Below are 17,599 nucleotides of genomic sequence, written 5' to 3' on the forward strand. Positions count from 1 at the left end.
AATCTTGAATCTTGAATCTTGAAACCATAAAAAAAACATTTTTAAATTGCTGGTGTTATTGACTTAACTTACATGCAACAAGGTATTTGTGAACATGTAACATTACGGTAGGAAACTTAGTTGAATAATGCTAAGTAAACAAACTACTCTACAGTGAGCAGCCTCTCATATGATCGGGAAAGGCTAAATGCACTTGCTGGGTCAACAAAAACCTTGTCAGGCTGTCCATATCTATATCTGAGAACATTTCCACCTGATCGCCGCTTCGCAGCTTTCTAAGTATGACGCACTCCGCAGTGTCTATATGATCTGCCGTCTTGCAGACAAGTTCTCGTTTTGACATCTCGCGTGGTCCTTGATTTGGACAACTCCAAGTCATGCCCCCTGCTACAAGTTACTCCCACTTCATGTTACGCCCCTCCCTTGCAGGCTGCAGACAGACCCTTCTCAGACAAAGTGAGAAAGAAACTGGTACTAAATCATGATGTGTTGTGAGTTACACTGCAGCAACAGAAGCCTTCTCACTGACCTATTTCCTAACATAGCAATGCGTCAATGGTGCCTCTGGGTGCACCGATCAAAATAAAGCCAGCTGGCTGGAGCTATATGAAACATGCAGTATAGAAAAAATATGAATACATCAGTTGAAGCTATCACTCAAGCACAAGACTGTTACTGGCAATACATATCACAGGATATATAATTCTCCACATGTTGCCGAGTAACACGGCTTTGACAATCTAACGGTCTTCTTGTCAGCTTTACAAGGCTAGGCAATTCTGGTGTTTTTCTTAGTATTGCTTGCTTTGATCACTAGCGATGGGTCTTTTCACATTTGGGTTAGGGTGCTGCCAGAGGCGGGGTTAGGGTTAACCCTAACCCTACTGGGTGCTGCCAGGGGCGGGGTTAGGGTTAACCCTAACCCTACTGGGTGCTGCTATCATCCTGTCCCACCACATGATAGCTTTAGGCACTTAACATACATAAGGCTGGAACTTGTTCAAACAAGACAAAGTAAAGGAGGTTTTATGTGATAACTTAAGGTTTAGGCATTTCCACTTTCAACAGAAGCTCTTATACAATCCGATCAGCCCAACTTATCTGACAAGTTTTCATTGCCAGGACCTGCACCTCTCGGAGTATAATACCTAGGCCACTGGCTACTTTACTCTTCCTAAAATCAAGAAAAAGTCAGCAGGCAGTAGAGCGTTCTCCTACCAAGCTCCCTATCTCTGGAACTAGCTACCTCTTGCAGTCATGGAAGCTACTTCTGTTGAAATATTCAAATCTAGAGTCAAACCCCTCTTATTCTCACAATCATATATTATGACCACTGTTTGGCTTGGGTTCGTCACAGTTTTTTCTCTCTTACCAGGCTAGACAGTACATAGAAACTGTCTGCAATGTCTGTATGAGCGTGACTGTGCAAACACGCCTGGGTTTGTGCTGCTTCGGCATTGCTCCGTACTGATGTGCTAAAGTGTGTCACATGATACAATATTTTGAGACGTGTTAATTTTGTGATTTGAATTTCTCTTTTTATGTTTATTGTCTCTCCTTGATTATTTTAATGTTGATTGATTGCTGGACCAATGGACAGGTCTCCTTTCCCCACTCATTCATCATGATCCGACAGGCAGAAATCAATCCTCGACTGTCTCTCTGATTAATATCAACCCCCGACCCCACATCGACACCCCTGTCCCCTGCTGTCCCCACATCCTGTCCCCTACTGTGTCTGTTCTCTTTCCTCTTGTCGCACATGAGGAAGGTCAGAAGTCCAGAGTATCGTGCTGGTAGTGTAGCCGCGGGCTGTTGGCGCTGTAGAACTGACTGAACCAGCGCCTGTGCTTCTGGATGGCCGAATCCTCCTTCACAAGCAGAGGCTTGGAGATGTACTTCTTATTGTTCCAGATCATCACATCTCGTTCAAACTGGACATAGACACAGGGGGTGGGGGAGTTAGATACAGTTTAAGTTAAGCTAAGTCCACATGAGGTAAGCCATTCACATACAGTATTGCTTATTTTGATCATTCATTCATAGTTGCAGTAGTTCATAGTTCATCATAGTTGCAGAGTAGACATGATTATACTGTATGCATGTTGTTCCTCATGGAAAATTAAGTGATTTGAATTTAATTGAATCATGCGGTTAATTATCAAGTTTAATGGGGTTTATTTCCCCTTTTGTCCCATTAATGCGCACTGTTTCTTTATGAATGAAATAAATGAAAAGAGGAAAAATGAAACTTAAGGCAGAGTGGAAGGCAAATACACGATTTTGATACGAGTGGAACTAATGGCTGTGCTGCCATAAAGTAATGTTAACATGATGTAATGTGTGTATGTGTGTGTGTGTGTGTGTGTGTGTGTGTGTGTGTGTGTGTGTGTACACACACACACATAGCTATTACCGTAAATTCCGGACTATAAGCCGCGGCTTTTTTCCCGTTTTTTGGGCTTTTTTGGCCCCTGCGGCTTATATAACGGTGCGGCTTATCTATGGATTTTTTCAGCAAACGGCCACTCGGGAACCTCCAAAATCTATGGATGTTGGTATGAGGCAGAACGAGAGCAAGACAGACATTACGAGAGCGAGACCCTGATTGGATGATGTTGCAAAAAATGTGCCTCGCGACCTGATTGGAGCACTGTGCCACTACGCTCTCTCAGCCACTACGGTAAAACACCCTCCCTCCTCCCTCGCTCCGGGGGGAAAATGGCAGCGATTGAGACTGAAAGACAGTCTGAATGAAATTGAATGTAACATTCCCAATTCTATGTATTACATTCTAAAAAACTAACGGCAACATTTTGGAAGGCTAAGCCACACAACTAGCTCGTTGTAATCTAACATCATGCTTCAAAAGATGGAGAACTGGCTGTGTTACGACGATGGCGGCGAGAAGAAGAAGGAAAGAAGGAAATCGAGCAGCAGCATGTAACCTTGGCATCAGGGTGTTGACACAGAGAGCAGACGGCCGAGGTGCCGTTCAGATCCGACTGAAGGCTCAAGTTTGCCAGTGGATCCTGACAGCGTGGAGGAGTGTCAAAACATCCACGATCACCAACGGGTTCCGAAAGGCTGGACTGCTGCGTGATGAAGAGGAGGACGCCGCCACAGCTGAGGGCCTTCAGAGGCTGTTCGATTCCGACAGTGACGAAGAGGAGTTCGTTGGTTTTGAGAGCGACAACGAAGGAGAGAGGAGAGTGGCTGACGAAGCCACCCTGAGCCTGTTCGTTTCCGACACTGAAGATGAGGACTTTGGTGGTTTTAGTACGCAGGAAGAAGACGAAGATGAGGATTAATGACTTGACTTTTCTGGTTACAGCCGTGTACTGCACCTTAGCCTAAAAGATGAAGACGAGGATTAATGACTTTTCTGGTAGGCTGATTACCGTATATTTTAAGCAGCCGTGTTACTGCAACTTTAGGCTTACGCGCTTACTGTCGTGTTACAGGCACTTTATTTTGCACTTTAAAAAAACCACATTTAATTTAGCCATTGATATTGCCTCGTCAAGCGCTGTAAGCTTTGTTTTTTGTTATGGTACTACTGTAGGCTATAATGTAGATCAGTGGTTTTCAACCTTTTTCATGCCAAGGACCCCTAAATTTACACAGCACAGTACATGTTCTGTAGCTACTATTGCACTAAATGGTAACACTTGAATACGTTATGCAAATATGCAACTTGTTTTGTTGAAATGTTAATAAATGGGAGCTTCCCCAAACAGCCATCTCTTTCCCGACAATCCCCTCTGTGCACGAACCCTTACATATGGTAATTAAACATCAAAACACCCGCGGCTTATAGTCCGGTGCGGCTTATATATGTAAAAAAAACAGTCAACTCTGCAGGTGCGGCTTATACACCGGTGCGCCTTATAGTCCGGAATTTACGGTATATATAGGCATCTCGCGCGCTCGATTCCTAGGCTCGCCCGCTCTGCAGCTTGCATACACTCCGCATGCTCTATTGGCACGCGCAGGTCACACAATGTTATTGCCCTTAAGTTTACATGCGCGCAGGTGTGTGTGTGTCCCTTAAGTTTACATCATCAGTCTTAACTTATGACATCACTGATGACATCATCAGTGATGTCACAATGCACAATTGCTCAAGTGACAAGAGGACAAACTGTATGTATATATCTAACCCTATATACAGTATAAAACTCTGTCTGCCTGTCTGTCTGTCTGTCTGCCTGCCCGCCTGCCTGCCTGTCTGCCTGTCTGTCTGCCTGCCTGCCTGCCTGCCTGTCTGACAGTTCTAGCTGTCATGATGCCTTATGGGTGCTTCTTCCGGTGTAATCCTCCCAGCCTTGTTGCTGACAGCTTGACACCCGTCTGTAATGTTTCAAAGCTGCAGGCGAACAGAGCAAATCACTAATCAGGTCCAGCTTGGCAAAAATCTCAGGGCTAACATGACTTGATTGTTGCAGCTTGCACATTTCCTCGAAATGCGCAAGCTGCACCATCATCAGAGTTTTAACGTGCCGTTATTAACGAGGAAATGGCAAGCTGCAACAATCAAGTCACGTTAAACCGGACCTTGTACCCATAATTATTTTACAGCGGGGCATTCAAAAATAAGGTGTATATATATATATATATAAACTCCTGAGAAAAAAAAGTTCTGAAACGTTATTTCGGTTGATTATTTCTCCCCTTTAATAATACCAATTGGTATTGTATTTTATAGTGTTGGAAAGCCTGATTAGTTACCTTTACAACACAGCTAACCATGTGGGTAGCGCCTCCAAAGAATGTGCAGCCACAACAGCTTTACACCTTGGCACCGCAAATTAGGTGCCAATCAGGTGCCAGTCACACGTCACACACCTGTGACTGGCACACACCTGCCAGTACTTAAAGCTCAAAACAAGAGTGAATACCAACAGAAGAATATTGCAGGAGACTTTGGCACATTTCTTTGGGGCGCTACCCACACGTTTAGCTGTGTTGCTCATTCCACGAATGCACAATCCTTACAAGTTGTACCTCGTTGTAAAGGTGACTAATCAGGCTTTCCAACGATATAAAATACAATACCAATTGGTATTATTAAAGGGGAGAAATAATCGGCCAAAATAACATTTCCGAACTCTCTCTCTCTCTCTCTCTCTCTCTCTCTCTCTCTCTCTCTCTCTCTCTCTCTCTCTCTCTCTCTCTCCATGAAATGGAAGAGAAGGATGTTTTTATCTATTTATCTGTCTGCATACTTTTTATATAGGCCCTTAGTGTTATGTAAATTCTGCTTTTATTGGGTGGATTAAACTGTAAGCAAGAATATAATCAACTCAGCTTAACGTGTACAGCTATAGATTATAGAGTATAGTGTATAGGCCAATACAGCCGTATGCCTCTGTTAGCAGTTTTTAATGTAGCCTATGTTTGAAAGCAATAGAGAGCTGCAGGGATGACGTATTTTTGTAGTCAGAACGCGGAAGTCCTGGACTTCCTGGTTCTTCACTGTTTCCGTCTATGGGATTTTTGAATGGTTTTTTGCCGCAATGCTTCAAATAAGGTCTCTGGTTAACGCAAACTTAATCAAACGCGAACCAGTGTTCAGCCGGATAATCTTCACACATGTGGACCACTTTCATGAGTTTTGAAGCGTAAATGCGAGCCCTAGAAGTAAAAAGCTCATGCTAAGCTAATACAGAACTACACACTGTCGCATAGGCTTCCACGTCACATCAGCACTCACCTGGACTGTTGTTGATGTGTGCGCTGCTGTGCACTGATTACCCCGGGCTGAACCAGGTGAGGGAAAGATAATTTATGTGTTTGTCCTTTGAAGTGATGACGTTATTGACGTATAATATCCCCGTCGACTCAACAGTGTAGTCTCATTTAGCCATTTGCTAGCTAGCCGCCCTTTTAACGGCACGTAAAAGCTTCAAAACTCATAAAAGTGGTCCTCATGTGTGAATATGATATTACTAAACACTGGTTCGCGTTTGATTAAGCTTGCGTTGCTCAGATACCTTATTAGAAGCATCACGCCAAAAACCCATTCAAAAATCCCATAGGCGAAAACAGTGAAGAACCAGGAGTGTTAGCATCGATGATTTCCGGACTCGTTCCTGCGGCTCTCTATACGACTCCCAGTAGGAAGGGCAACCCTGCAGTAGAACAGACAGCAGCTTCTGACTGTCAAATACATCAGTGTGTTTACATTTTTCATTAACATTAATGGTGATAGGAAAAAAATAAAATTACACCAGTGTTATCCTCAAAGTCAAACATTCAGTCAGCATGACACAGCAGGCCATTACATATTAAGATATATACTCACTGAGCACTTTATTACGACGCCATACTAATACTGGGTAGGTATCAGCGTTCAGCTCAATGTCAACCGGCTACCAAAGTGACATCCACCTCAAGGTTCGACGTGCTATGCATTCTGAGATACTTTTAATTCACATTCACATGCATTGCACTGCTGCCATATCAATGTTTGATTGGATTGATTGATTGATTGATTGATTGAAGTTTATTTAAAATATGCAACAACAACAAACAATAAGTACAGATATATCCTTAAGCCATTAAAATATATAAATGTATGAAAGAAACACAAAGATCAAACTAAATTTTGTCATTACATATTTGAAAAGGAGTGGGAAGAAGTATACACTTATTTAATCCCACCCCTTTTCCTCAAATCATAATTTTCTAATTTCGAAACTACCTGTTCCCTTTATGGTCAGACTTATAATGAATAATAAAAATGAACTTAGTTAACAAAACATTTTTGATTAATTCCTTATTAGTATTTGCCACTTTGGTGAACTAAACTGTAGGTTACCTTGTATACGGTAGTTCATCTAGCCATTTTATATACATATATACAACTACATACACACATATATACACACATATACATACATACATACATACACACACACACACACCATCACCATGATTGATGGGAACGGTATCACGTCACCACGGCAACACCGCCGCCCCGGACCACCAGCTCCACAGTATTTTATATACTATATACTATATTTACTTTAGTAAGCAGAGAGGGTAAGGGGTACTGTACCTGAATACACTCTGCTTTGAGGATGAATTTGGGCACCAGTGGTGGGATGTTGGACTGGTAGAAGACGGTGTGGGAGACGCACTGCAGCAGAGGCTCCACTGGGGTCACACAGTGCATGATCACACCTCGACCCAGGAAGCTGTGGTCAAACAGCAGAAACACCACTCCTGGGCCAACCTAAGATGAACACAAAAAGTTACTGTAAAGTTGACATCTATGAGAAACGTAAACTATTCCTGGATGTAGTACCGATTGGATACAGAACTTTGAACATGATTTACAGTCCATATGTCTTTCACTTTCTCCTTGCATTTGATAAAACTGTTGTCAATGTACCATACAATATGTACTGTGAAACTTTGCACACGCAGTGCTGCCAAGCTACATGTACAAATATGCTAACTTTCTACAATGCCGTTCTCGGTAGCCTGATCAGATATGGCTTAGCTTCCTGGTTTGGCTCCCTCACCATCCAAAGTAAATCCAAGCTGGAAAGGATGGTGAAAGACTCTATGAAGGTGATAGGAATCAAAAACTACCCGTCCCTTCAATCAATCTTTGAGGAAGCTGTGATCAAGCAGTCCCATCGCATTCTGAATGACTCCTCTCATATCCTATTCTCAGAATATGAACTCTTACCCTCTGGAAGGCGATACAGAGCATGTAGGTACAAGTCTAATCGCTACAAGCTCTCCTTCCTCCCAACATCAATCGCACTCCTGAACAAACGACCTGCTTAATCTAAAAAATAATAATAATCTGAAAACTGTTATGGGATTTTTTTATTCTTTCTATTTGAACTTTTTATTATTTTTATTATTTTAATTGTTTTAATTTTTCATGTTTTAATAATGCACTTTATCATTTTTTTTAAACGTGATCATGCTGTGGTCTTCTTACTATTTTATTGGTTTTATTATCATATTGCTTTATTACCTTGCCATTTGTTTTAATTGTAAGACACTTTTTGCACAGTAGCATAGGTCACTTGATCTAGTCTCCTGCCCATTTCTTTGCACATGTCATCTTTTATCCTCAGTGCAATTTTACTTTCTGGGTCTTTTCTTTTGACGGGTCAGTTGCAATACAACTCCATGCACTTCATACGTAGGGTTCAACTCTTCACGTAATATGTGTAGACCTCTGTTGTTCCTGTTTGTTATTGTCATTTGTATTGTCTTCTTATGATGCAGCTGTATGTAGCACTGTTGTCCAAGACAAATTTCCTCTCGGGGACAATAAAGTATATCCTGATCCTGATCCTTCAGACAAAAAATGTTGTTGATTGATTAAATTTATTAAGGGTAAAAAAAAATATTCTTCTTCCAACTAAGACTACCGGTATGGAAGATGTGAGCATTGCTAAGCAAGACTATTATTTTTAGAGAGCAGAGGGGAGGAGAAGGAGAGAGGGGAGCGCACCTCACGACGCACGGGGCTCAGTCTACTGAACGTAATGACATTCCATTGACTTTTAATTGCGTTTCATTGACTTTATCATGGGCCATTCACTGTACTATGTAAACAGCGGTGCTCTGAGCAGCGCTCAGAGTAAACACCGACCCGAGCGGGGAGTGCGCCCCCGGTTTGCCTTCCTATGTCCTAAGTTTAACGAGATTTTTCCTGTGCGCATATCTTTCTCTCCGCTTTGTCTCTCCCCCTCGCTCTCTCCTTCCCTCTCTCTCAAATTTAGCTAGAAGCCAAGGTATGGCGGCTGCCATAGCTTGCCATACTAAATTGACGACCTTGATAGGCAGGCAGGGACTGATGAAGGTGATTTTTTCCATTTTCCCAAACTTAAGCTGGCATTTTGGTAAGTCTGCGAGGAGTTGTGGTGCACGCATTCCCGGAAGTCTACAGTAGTTGCACATCCCTGGGCATGGACTAGTTAAATAGGATCAAATATGCTGATCATGTTCTATGTGTGGTTATCTTCCTGTCATGACTCTTTTGTCCTGAGCCATGACTAAGCATCATTGTAGGTGATTTCAACTTGCACAAAGATGTATTCTAGAGTTCTTTTGACAATGAATTATTTAATATTAATATACTGCTTTTAATTCAACCTAAAATCCACAAATGCTTTTGATATGGAGATCAGTTTAGTCTCTGATCGTCATTACACTCTCTTAAATGTGACCATTGATCATCATAAGTATATTGTGTGTCATTTAATAATCTGCTTCAAAAGTGTCCTCCCTTTTCCATTGTAATTCTCATAAACCGTTTTTTTATCGAGTTAAATTGGCTGCCTTGTGAAACCTGCCCTTGTTGGTGTTATTGCTTCTTTTACTGCTGACTGAGGTTTTTTCATTTTCTGTTGAGAAAATAGATGGTATCAGATCTGCCATTTGTCCTGATACACTCTGCCACAATCTAGACTTGTTAAGCCTTAGATGGATACTGCATGACATATGAGACCATCCTCTACAGTAGTCCCCTATTCTTTCCTCAGAATTTGCCAAAGAGAACACGGGGCTTTAGGCCTTTGCTTACTCTCCATAGATTTTTTTCCTTTTTTTTTACATGATTTTCAGAAAATGCCTCAAAAGTCATAAAAGTGGTCCTCATTTGTGAAGATTATCTTGCTGAACACAAACGTCATGGTTTCATAAACTTTTGTTAACCACAGAGCTTATTTCATGCATACAGCGTTCAGTGATGTGAGAGCTGTACTGTCTGTCCACAGCTGCACAATATGATGCAACCTACCGTAAAGAGTTGTGGGTCATTTCTCAACCATCAAAGAGTTTGTTCAGCAGCAACATAGAGGCTGGGTTAACCCTAAACCCTATAGAGGCTGGGTTAACCCTAAACCCTATAGAGGCTGGGTTAACCCTAAACCCTATAGAGGCTGGGTTAACCCTAAACCCTATAGAGGCTGGGTTAACCCTAAACCCTATAGAGGCTGGGTTAACCCTAAACCCTATAGAGGCTGGGTTAACCCTAAACCCTATAGAGGCTGGGTTAACCCTAAACCCTATAGAGGCTGGGTTAACCCTAAACCCTATAGAGGCTGGGTTAACCCTAAACCCTATAGAGGCTGGGTTAACCCTAAACCCTATAGAGGCTGGGTTAACCCTAAACCCTATAGAGGCTGGGTTAACCCTAAACCCTATAGAGGCTGGGTTAACCCTAAACCCTATAGAGGCTGGGTTAACCCTAAACCCTATAGAGGCTGAGGCAGCTATTTTGAAAGACTTTGAAAGAAAAAACAAAAGCTAACAAAGCTGTGTGAGAGGCAGTTCCTATGGGAGGGTGATGGATTTCTGTTGAGTGCCTGTAACCAGTAGGCTTGAAGGCAATGTACACCAGATGTGTTACGGCAGTGTTGCGGATCCGGCAAAACTGCCAAAAATTGGCGGCGACCCCAAACTACCCAATCAGAGAAAGGTTGACATTTTATGGGATACGGAAGGTCAGATCGCGATGCCTATAAAGGACTATTATGTATTTTTTCACCCCGAATTCAACGCCTCCATGAGTCTCTATGAGTAACGGTTGCGGAGATATGTCTGCCCTGCCTGCCGGACTACAGGAGAGAGATAAGAGGACAGCGGGGGGTTGGAGGTTCCAAGTTACTGACCAAACAGTGATTGCTGTCAGAATATAGAGCCATTGAACACTTGTTTTAACACAAAAACATTGCTGAATGCAGCTTTAATACAGCAGCAGCCCTTAGGCCTGGTACATATTTGTACCCTGGGTAGTTATCACCCCAAGGGACAAAAATGTGCTTTGATGATGCTTCTTTGGAAGAAAATGTACTGTTTGAAAAGTTACAGATATAAAACGCAAAGAAAATGTACACAAATACATTTTGCAGACTGGGTGTTGTAGCACCACAACACAGATTTATAATTAGTACCATGAGGACCACTAATGCACCATTGAGGGGTAGATTGTACCTTTGGGTACAGATATGGACTTGTACTGTACCATTATTTCTGACAGTATATATTAAGGGTTATATAAGTCTGACTTTCTGAAGCGCCTTATCTTGATCGGATGCTGAAGAGAAAGACAGGAGAGAGAGAGACAAATACCATCTTAACATAAGCAGATATTTTAAACTTCCCAAAAAGGAAAGGAAGGGTCACATCAGTTCTTGACCAGTCAATACATGGGACTGGACTGTGTATGTGTTTACATTAACCTAATCTTTAGTTTATCCGCATGCATTTGTAGGCTACAGTACGTGTATGCCCAACACAATGCAAAAGCAATGGCTGTTGGTAATTGTGCTCATTATATGGCCCTGTGGCCTCCCTTTTCTGATAGCCCCGATTTTGGTGTTTTTGTCTTATCACATCACCGTGCGACTCCACAGCCAGCGTGTCTCCATCAACACCCATGTGTCCTGTCAAATGGTTGAAGAGCAAGACACCTGCTGAAGCTTCAAGCCACTGCTTATCAAGTCACTTTCTATAAGAGCGTCATCAGCTATCCCTCAAATGTAAAATAATGCCACCAGAGAGAGGGGGGGGGGGGGGGGAGAGGGACAGGCAGAGAGAGAGACTGTCTGACTGTCTCTGCTGTTTTGGGAACTGTTAATGATACACAGGCAATGTTTAGTGCAAATTTGCAGAAAATGTACTCACATTTTCCCCCTGCACTGACAGCAATGTGACAATTTGAAATCTACCCAAGCTTGTTGGAGAGCAAAATTTGCTGGCAATTTTTCAACATCAACCACTCAGAGACAAGAAAATAGATGAAGTGACCGGTCCTCAGCCCAAAAATATTTTTCGAAATTGTCCAACTGCTACTAATAGTAAACACACCTAGGATATTGATGATTACATTGATCAAATTATTGCATTTCCCTATCGCCCAGTCTCTCATACTCATTGTCCATTGCTGGCTATTTGACCCCAAATCTCAATGTAGCTGAAACAAAGACTGAAGTGTACCTGTCTGGCCACAACGTCAACATCCAGCAGAGGCCAGTGGCGTCCAAATACAGTGAGAGCATGCTTCACCAACATCTGGGAACAGTGCTTGTTAGGCTCTGATTCTGGCTCCCATGTAACCTTGAATATACACACGCACACACGCACGCGCGTGCGTGCACACACACACACACACACACACACACACACACACACACACACACACACAGACACACACTTACTTTGGGTTGGCATTCAGACACAGGCATTCCCCCCTCACTCATAATATCTGCAGATATCAATATATCTGCAGATATTATGAGTCTTTTCATTGTTATGCAGATGACACCCAGTCACAGAATACCTCCAATTAAAATCCAGTGACACCAACTGTCTGCAAGAGATAATTAAGTGCTGGATCTCCAAGAATTTCCATTAAATGACAACGAATCTGAAATAGGGTTTGATCTTCCCGATTCTGTGAATATCATCCACAGTGAACTGGAGCGTATCTACAAAGAGGAACCCTGTAGCTAAAAAGCTAGTGGCGCTCTGTGATGTGCAAGCCTCCTGAAGCTGACAATTACCTTGAAAATGTAGCCGCTCCTATCCTCAGTTGACTTGGAGAAGGTAATTTATTCATGGCCTTTATGTTGTTTTGATTGGGCTATTGCAATTTCCTTTATACACACCTCGTTCAAACATCCCTTTCATGCTTGCAGTTTATCCAAAGTGGTTCCACAAGGATTCGCTGTGTAGCGATCATATCACACCAATTTATCCAGCAAGATGCTCTAAAATAATCAGCTAGTCTATAGGGGGAAAGTGTGGTGTACACAGTGCACATACACACACAGACGTCACCATGACATCACAGTGCACACACACAGACGTCACCATGACAACACAGTGCACACACACACAGACGTCACCATGACAACACAGTGCACACACACACACAGACGTCACCATGACAACACAGTGCACACACACAGACGTCACCATGACAACACAGTGCACACACACACAGACGTCACCATGACATCACAGTGCACACACACAGACGTCACCATGACATCACAGTGCACACACACAGACGTCACCATGACAACACAGTGCACATACACACACAGACGTCACCATGACAACACAGTGCACATACACACACAGACGTCACCATGACAACACAGTGCACACACACACAGACGTCACCATGACAACATAATGACCCACTCACCATGTGCCACGGTGGCAGACATAAAGCTCTACTTCAGCAGAGTATCTTATTTATCTACCGGTACTTATCTTCTGCCGCCTGCTGTCTTGGTCGTTGCTCCACCCCCTCTGCTGATCTGGGAAGAGTTGCAGACTAGCACATGCTTCCTCTGACACATGTGCGGGCGCCAGCCGCTTCTTTTCACCTGACAGCGAGGCGTTTCACCACCAGGACATAGCACATGGGAGGATTTCCCCTCCCCCTGAAGAGGGGCCCCAACTGACCTGAGGAGGCGCTATAGTGCAGTGATCAGGACTCATACCCCACTGGCTTCCCACCCGCAGACACGGCCAATTGTATCTGTAGGAAGGTCTGACCAAGCCGGAAGTAACGCGTCTGGGAACTGAACCCAGGTCTCGCGGTGGTAGGCATAGCTTTCACTTTTACACTACCCAGATCATGCCCCCTGGTGGCAGCCCTGTATTTAGCTACTTTCTACCTCTGGACTCAGATCATGCCCCCTGGTGGCAGCCCTGTATTTAGCTACTTTCTACCTCTGGACCCAGATCATGCCCCCTGGTGGCAGCCCTGTATTTAGCTACTTTCTACCTCTGGACCTGACACTTGATATCATGAGAGCTTCTTACTGTACCTTCCAGTCATGTCGCACAAACTCCCATGTTTTGCTGTGTGTGTAGCGCAGATCCACTCCGCTGACCATTCCTGGTGTGTGCAGGTGAGCCAGGTGGGCGATATCTGCTGCATTCTCAGGAATCTCCTGTAGGGGGGAGAAGTCAGGACAGGAGATGTGACAACAGCTGGTGATACCACTCAAAGCTCAGCTACAAATTCTCCAATTCTCAAGTTTGATACTGAATTATTTTATTATTACAGAGCACAATGAGTGAAACATTACAGGGTTTATTTACTTTGTAGATAAAAAAAAAACTTTCTTTATTGATTGCAATTTTTTCACCTGTATTTATCCAGGGTAATCACATTGAGATTTCCATCTCTTTTTCAAGCGGGCCCTGTTCACATTCACACACACATTCACACCTGGAAACCGACCAGTACAACCACAGTCAAACCTGCTGGATACTGATCACCTCCACTGGAGCGGTTGGGGTTAAGGGTCTTGCTCTAGGTCACTTCAGTGGTGGTAATGAGGGAGGGGCAAGTACTGCTCTTTCACTTTCCACACACACATTTATCCTTCGGGTCACTGGGATTGAACCCCCGACCTTCCGGTCACAAGCTCGCTTCTCTAACCTTTAGGTCACCATTGCAATTACTCGCAAACTCATTAAGAAAAAGTTTTTTCATTATGTTTTATTCATTATTGTAGATTATAATTTTGATTTTTATAAGCTGATCTATTTAAACTCTTCGTGACATCGTCACAGCATCGTGACTGGCGGTCAAATTCTCAAGCTCACGTGAATGTCCAATATATAGCTGACACATCCAAACAATAAACCCTTGAGAAAATGTGAGACAAAATGAACAGACCCTCCCTAACCCTACTTGCAATACAAAATGAACAGACCCTACTTGCAGTACAAAGACCCTACTTGCAGTACAAAGACCCTACTTGCAGTAGAAGCCATAGGTGAGTTTACCATCTTGCCATTACAGTAAGGACTGGCCCTTCTCTGAAATGCAACAGCTAAACAGTGTGGATAGGACTAAACAGTGTGGATAGGACTTGGCCTCCATTCTAGATACAGGGCCACCTGATCATGTTGCAGGTGAGATGCGCAAAACTATTTTCAGCCATACTAAGGATATCAAAGGGAATATCTCCATATAATTACAGCTCCTCAAATCGGAGCGCCAAAACAACGCTAATTGTTTACTTGGGAGAAATGAGAGACTCACAAAGACATTGACCCAGTAGCCTGTGCATTTTTACACCTGATGGAGCTCTCGGACTAAAAGGTGGAGACATTCTGTTAATAGTCTGTGTAGAGCAGTGGTGGGGAATTTTTTTTTCCTGAGGGCCACACTGACTTAAGTAAGCGAAGGGCCACACATTGGAGATTATACCTGCCAACACTCCCGATTTTTGCGGGAGTCTCCCAGGGCCGCACATGAGATTACTTTTAGCCTTTTAGTCATAAAGATTATTGAAAGATAGCCTATTCCATATTCCAGACTGAAATGTTATAACAGAAGTGGAGTATTGGCCAGAATGACATGAACATTTCGACACTTATTCAGCGGGTATCTTGCATGTTGCGTTCAGGTGCACTGTGACGGCCATAGGGCCTATCGTCATTTACTTTGGCCTGCATACTGTTCCAGTATTTTTTTCGGATGATGGCGAAGGCATAACCCGCCCCTCTCGGCCTCCGATTGGCCTAGCGTCAAAATTCCATCTAAACACATTCGCTTGGCTATCCTGCATTACATCTCTGTTACAGTCTGTGGTCAGACCGTCAGACTCAGTGGGTCAGACAGACATAGAGCAGTTATGCTTGCTAGCCTGCATGAAAGACACCAGTGTGTTTGTTTTTAATATAGTCATATATCTATGGTTTATAACGCTGCCGCTACTCTTGGCAGTGCACGTATGTAGCCTATAGACAGAGAATTGATCAAGGGTGATATAAAACAGGGTTATTTACACTGAACTAATTCAGCTCATTGTAACACAAGAATGACATGTATTTGAATTAAAATATTAATCAGAGGAAACAAGGTGATGAAGTTTAGAATGACAAGAAAAAATACACATTCATATGCCTGCACAATAGGCTAAGTAGGCCTAAATAACTCAGTTATACGGTTTTCAATTGTAACATTTAATATAATAAAGTAAGATCTCACACATAACCTTAAGTTTTGATTCTATATGCTGCCATCTGCCATCTCATGCTTGTTGATTTAATGATTGTTTTGCACCTGCTGCTCACGTTATGAACAAATGAATGCTTAGATGACCCTTATATCCTCAGCAGAAACTAACTGACTGCATAGTCATTTTAATAAAGTATGAATGTTAGCTGTCCAGCAAACACACCACTAATAGCTTATCTAGTTATAGTAATAATGTTTGGAAGTAGCCTACTTCCCCCCCCAGCATCGTGACATTGAATGAAAGTCATTTATATATTAGGCTCGTTTGAGATGGCTTCTGGCTCGCCTGGGAAGCAGGCGAGAGCAGCCGAGAGCAGTCAGCCAATCAGAGGCAGAGAGGGGCGGGTTATACCTTCGCCTAGCCTTCGCCATCATGGGGAAAAAGATATCGCCTACCTCCCCTGCCAGTCAACAGAGCTACAGCCAGAGCCACTCTTACCTCCTGAGACCACGCTGCTCTCACCTTTTGTCTTTTGTTTTACACTGATAACACACACCACACATTTCCCACTGCACCCACCATACACTTCAGACACCACTGATATATATATATATATATATATATATATATATATATATATATATATATATATATATATATATATATATATATATATATATATATATATATACACTGATAACACACACCACACATTTCCCACTGCACCCACCATACACTTCATACACCACTGATATATATATATATATATATATATATATATATATATATATATATATATATATATATATATATATATATATATATATATATATATATATACACTGATAACACACACCACACATTTCCCACTGCACCCACCATACACTTCAGACACCACTGATATATATATATATATATATATATATATATATATATATATATATATATATATATATATATATATATATATATATATATATACACTGATAACACACACCACACATTTCCCACTGCACCCACCATACACTTCAGACACCACTGATATATATATATATATATATATATATATATATATATATATATATATATATATATATATATATATATATATATATATATATATATATATATATATATATATATATATACACTGATAACACACACCACACATTTCCCACTGCACCCACCATACACTTCATACACCACTGATATATATATATATATATATATATATATATATATATATATATATATATATATATATATATATATATATATATATATATATATATATATACACTGATAACACACACCACACATTTCCCACTGCACCCACCATACACTTCAGACACCACTGATATATATATATATATATATATATATATATATATATATATATATATATATATATATATATATACACTGATAACACACACCACACATTTCCCACTGCACCCACCATACACTTCATACACCACTGATATATATATATATATATATATATATATATATATATATATATATATATATATATATATATATATATATATATATATATATATATATATATATATATATATATATATATATATATATATACACTGATAACACACACCACACATTTC

The 17,599-nt window shown here is 41.6% G+C and overlaps 1 protein-coding gene across 1 annotated transcript in view; it reads right to left on the reverse strand.

Moving 5' to 3' along the window:
• Positions 1 to 1,772: 1,772 nt before the first annotated feature.
• The window catches only part of LOC310778842 (cholesterol 7-desaturase nvd), a gene marked incomplete at both ends in the record, with an annotated part of 25,976 nt that continues 10,149 nt past the window's right edge, over positions 1,773 to 17,599 (reverse strand). Inside the window, 4 exons of the mRNA XM_083639285.1 lie at positions 1,773 to 1,934; positions 7,064 to 7,240; positions 11,977 to 12,096; positions 13,824 to 13,949. Of these exons, the coding sequence (XP_083495411.1) occupies positions 1,773 to 1,934; positions 7,064 to 7,240; positions 11,977 to 12,096; positions 13,824 to 13,949 (585 nt within the window). The remainder of the gene's footprint in view (positions 1,935 to 7,063; positions 7,241 to 11,976; positions 12,097 to 13,823; positions 13,950 to 17,599) is intronic.

This window comes from Poromitra crassiceps, assembly GCF_964638095.1.
Source record: "Poromitra crassiceps genome assembly, chromosome: 6".
NCBI classification, from domain to species: Eukaryota; Metazoa; Chordata; class Actinopteri; order Beryciformes; family Melamphaidae; genus Poromitra; species Poromitra crassiceps.